The sequence below is a fragment of the Chinchilla lanigera genome, unplaced genomic scaffold (genome assembly GCF_000276665.1).
Source record: "Chinchilla lanigera isolate Chin_1 unplaced genomic scaffold, ChiLan1.0 scaffold00157, whole genome shotgun sequence".
NCBI lineage: Eukaryota > Metazoa > Chordata > Mammalia > Rodentia > Chinchillidae > Chinchilla > Chinchilla lanigera.
Window position 1 is genome coordinate 640,692 of NW_004955558.1, and position 4,331 is coordinate 645,022.

The 4,331-nt window shown below is 39.6% G+C and overlaps 1 protein-coding gene across 1 annotated transcript; it reads left to right on the plus strand.

The window, feature by feature from the left end:
- The first annotated feature begins 2,420 nt into the window (after nucleotides 1-2,420).
- LOC102007158 (histone-binding protein RBBP7-like) lies at nucleotides 2,421-4,046 on the plus strand. The gene is given in 4 exon segments (XM_013508855.1): nucleotides 2,421-2,466; nucleotides 2,719-2,757; nucleotides 2,760-2,789; nucleotides 2,792-4,046. Coding segments are annotated over 4 exon segments (1,251 nt in total). The 3' UTR covers nucleotides 3,928-4,046.
- The last annotated feature ends 285 nt before the right edge of the window (nucleotides 4,047-4,331 follow it).

Here is a 4,331-nt window from a genome sequence, read left to right on the forward strand (position 1 = left end):
ATAAGAGATCAAAAGAGTAGAAATGAGCAAAGCTTTATTGAGCTGGCTGACAGACAGCCTCTAACCAGGAGCCATAGAAAATGTCCACATCAATTTGGGTTTTACCTTCAGTTTAAGTACATTTTATGTTTCCATAGTAACCATTACTTCATTTTTGGTAATCTTACAAGAATGTCACACAATTATCACAAAGTTTATTCTCTCAGAAGCTGTTAGACAGCCAGATTCTAGATGACCATTGCAGTTTAATTTTTAGCCTACTTACCAATTTGTCCTGTTTTTTCTCTTCCCATTTTATGACTCTTCTCTCCTTTAAGTGGGTTGATAACTCACCCAGGGGAGGGGATGAAGAATGGGGTCAACTACAGCTTAAGTGAACTTAAGTGTCTTGTCTTAATATGGAGTTAAAAAAGAAAATGGAATCTCTTTGCGCTATCAGTATCAAGGCCTCTTCATGAATAGTCTGTGTTTTGGGGATATCTTCTCTGTAAAAGATTCTTGCTTTGTCTCTGTCCCAAGATCCCACCTTCCTAATTAATTGAGAGTGGGATGTTGGTTTCTTTTTGGTTCAGTCCACAGTCAGTTTCTGTTTGGTTCAGTAGGGTTGTGGTGAAGTTATTACCCCAGAGCTTCCTAATATTGTTACACAAGGGAGAACAACTGATTACAGCAGATATGTACTATTGTAGTTATATCCTAGCCACAATAGTACAGTTAGCAATAAGAACAATTTTGAAACTAAGCAACTGTAGTAAGTATTGATTTTGTACTTTACACCATAGAAGCAATGTCTATAGTTACATAACAGAACTGATCATAAATTATGAGTTTGTATACTAAGGGTTTCCCCTTGTTAGGATTTACACTGGGTTTCTCTGGATAAAATGGCTGTACTGTCCCAGGTGCTTCCTGCACTGACTGTCCAACCTGCAGTGTAGGGGTATGGGCCAGGCACCAGGGTTCCTCTAGACTGAGGCTCCCAAAGCTCACCCTTGCTCCAGCGATGGCAGGAGATTAGGGTGGAGTTTTCCCCTCCTGAAGTTGACTGGGGCTCAGCGACCCTCCATGATGGTGAGGGTGTGGGGTGAGGATTTTCTCCCCTCTCAAACAGCTAATCAAAATTCCAAAGGTTCAGTGGGGCTCAGCATCACTTCTGCAATGGTGGAGAGACAAATAGGTAGAACTCTTGAAGATATTGATGTAGATAAATTCTTTATGAAAAGAAACCATATCACACAAGAACTATCACAAAGAAGCAACAACTTGAATCTCATCTTATTAAAAAGCTTTTGCATAGCAAAGGAAACCAGCAACAGAGTAAAATAACAACCCAAAATGTCAGAAAATAATTTGCCAAGTGTTCTTCAGATAAAGAACTACTATCTGGAATATATTAAGAACTAAAAAAAAATCAGACCCTCCATATTTAAAGACATAATCCAGAAATGACCATCTGAAATAGACACTTCTCTGATGAAGAAGTACAAACAGCAAATAAATATATGAAAAAAATGTTCAACATCATTGGTCATTTAAGAAATGTGAATTAAAACAACACTGAGATTCTATCTCATTACAGAAAGAATAGATATCACGAAGAAATCAACCAATAACAAATGCTGGTGTGGCTGTGGGGAAAAAGGAAAAATTCTCCACTGTTGGTGGGAATATAGATTGGTGCAACCACTGTGGAAATAATCATGGAGATTCCTTAAAAAACTAAGAATAGAGGTTCCATTTGATCTAGCTATTCCTCTTCTTGGTGTCTTTCCAAAAGAATTAAAAACATCATACTACAGCAATATATGCCCATCCATGTTTATAGGGATACAATTTGTAATAGCTAAATCTTGGAAACTTCTCAAATGCCCATCAGCTGATGAATGGATAAGGAGAATGTGGTTTTCATACAATGGGCTACTACTCTACCATAAAGAATAAGCTTGAGACATTTCTCACTAAATGGATTCACCTTAAGGCCATTTTCTTAAGTGAAATAAATTGGATGTACATGTGTAAATGCCCAAAAGTTTCTCTGGTGTGAGGGACCAAAAATGTTAATAAAGACAAAAATATATAGTACAGATTCTGAAATAGTAAGAAAATGTTCAAATGGGAAAGGGAACTAGGCTTGGGTGAGGGGGGAAGGAAGAAAAAATGAGGAACAAAAGGAAAGAATTGAAACAAAGCTTTTGTAATTAAGGACGGAAAGAGAGGTTGATGGGAGGGTAAGGAAATGGGGAAAAAAAAAATCAAGTTACAGCTGGTGTCCGGAGGCACCCAGGCAGCAAGAGCGACTGCAGGCTTCCAGAGCCAGGGGTGTGTGACATGCCTAGGAAAGGCAGGAATCCCAGCTCAGGCTGCTCTTGGCTAGCGAGAGGAGTTCGAGGCGCAAGGAGGGGCAAACGACACGACGCAAGATGGAGAGTAAAGAGATGTTTGAAGATACTGTGGAAGAGCAACATAGTTGTACTACTGTCTTCTATTGCTCTACAGAAAGGAACAGTTAATGATTACTTGTTTGATCAATCTTGTATGTCTCTATTTCCTTTCCTGAAAAACCACTTTGAAGATATCAATAAGTAATACAACAAGCATGGTTAATTTCCTACAACTTTGTCTGTAACTCTGTTTTGTTTGTATTGTTCTTATGCTATTTTGTAAATGGATGTCTGTCTGTTAATGTTTTGCATCTTTTATTTTTTTTAAATAAAAAAGAGCGAGTCATCAATGAAGAATATAAAATCTGGAAGAAGAAATACCATTTCTGTATGACCCGGTTATGACCCATCTGTTCAGTGGCTTCCTGAAGTGACTAAACCAGAAGGAAAAGATTATGCCCTTCATTGGCTGGTGCTGGGGACTCACACATCTGATGAGCAGAATCATCTGGTGGTTGCTCGAGTCCATATTCCCAATGATGATGTGCAGTTCGACGCTTCCCACTGTGACAGTGACAAGGGTGAATTTGGTGACTTTGGTTCTGTAAAAGGAAAAACTGAATGTGAAATTAAAATTAATCACGAAGAAGTGAATCGTGCTCGTTACATGCCACAAACTCCTCACATCACTGCTACGAAAACACCATCTTCTGATGCGTTGGTTTTTGACTACACAAAACATCCTGCTAAACCAGACCCAAGTGGAGAATGTAATCCTGATCTTAGGTTGAGAGGTCACCAAAAGGAAGGCTATGATCTTTCCTGGAGTTCTAACTTGAGTGGACATCTCCTAAGTGCATCCGATGACCATACTGTCTGTCTGTGGGATATAAATGCAGGACCAAAGGAAGGCAAAACTCTTGATGCTAAAGCAATCTTTACTGGCCACTCAGCCGTTGTAGGGGATGTGGCCTGCCATCTGCTGCATGAGTCCTTGTTTGGATCGGTCTCTGATGATCAGAAATTCATAATATGGGACACCAGGTCCAACACCACCTCAAAGCCCAGCCACGTGGTGGATGCACATACTACCAAGGCCAACTTCCTCCCCTTCAATCCCTACAGCGAATTCATTCTAGCAACAGGCTCTGCAGATACGATGGTAGCTTTGTGGGACCTGCATAACTTAAAATTAAAACTTTATACCTTCAAATCTCATAAGGATGAGATTTTCCAGGTCCACTGGTCTCCACATCGTGAAACTATTCTGGCTTCAAGTGGTACCAATCGTCACCTCAATGTGTGGGATTTGAGCAAAATTAGAGAACAGTCAGCTGAGGACCCAGAAGATGGGCCTCCAGAACTGTTTATTCACAGAGGACACTTTGCCAAGATTTCAGACTTCAGTTGGAACCCCAATGAGCCTTGGGTTACCTGCTCAGTGTCTGAGGATAACATCATGCAGATATGGCAAATGACTGAAAATATTTACGATGATGAAGAGTCGGATGTCACAACTTCAGAACTGGAGGGACAAGGATCTTAAACCCAAAGTATGAGAGCTATTTTTGTTGAATGTAATGCTACACGAATGCTTGATTTCTCAAGCGCCAAAACAGCGTTGTATAGTGGGAAATGTTAAGTGGGGTGGCTTATGGCATTCTTGACCCTACGATTCTAGCATATTCAAGTGAGCTCTTGCATTCTGTATCATATTTTAGTTATTAGGGAAGAAGGAACGTTGCTTCAGAAGGAATATCACATTGCTTTAAATGTAAGTAGCTGGGTACTGCTTTTGATTCAACTGTTCTAAGCCCTTGTTTTCTCAAACTAAAATGCTTGGTGTTCCCAAATATGCAAGGATAACTTTTACACTTTTTTCTCCAACACTTCTTGATTGGCTTTGCAGAAATAAAAGTCTTAAAATAAAAAAAAGAAAAAACTAATGAA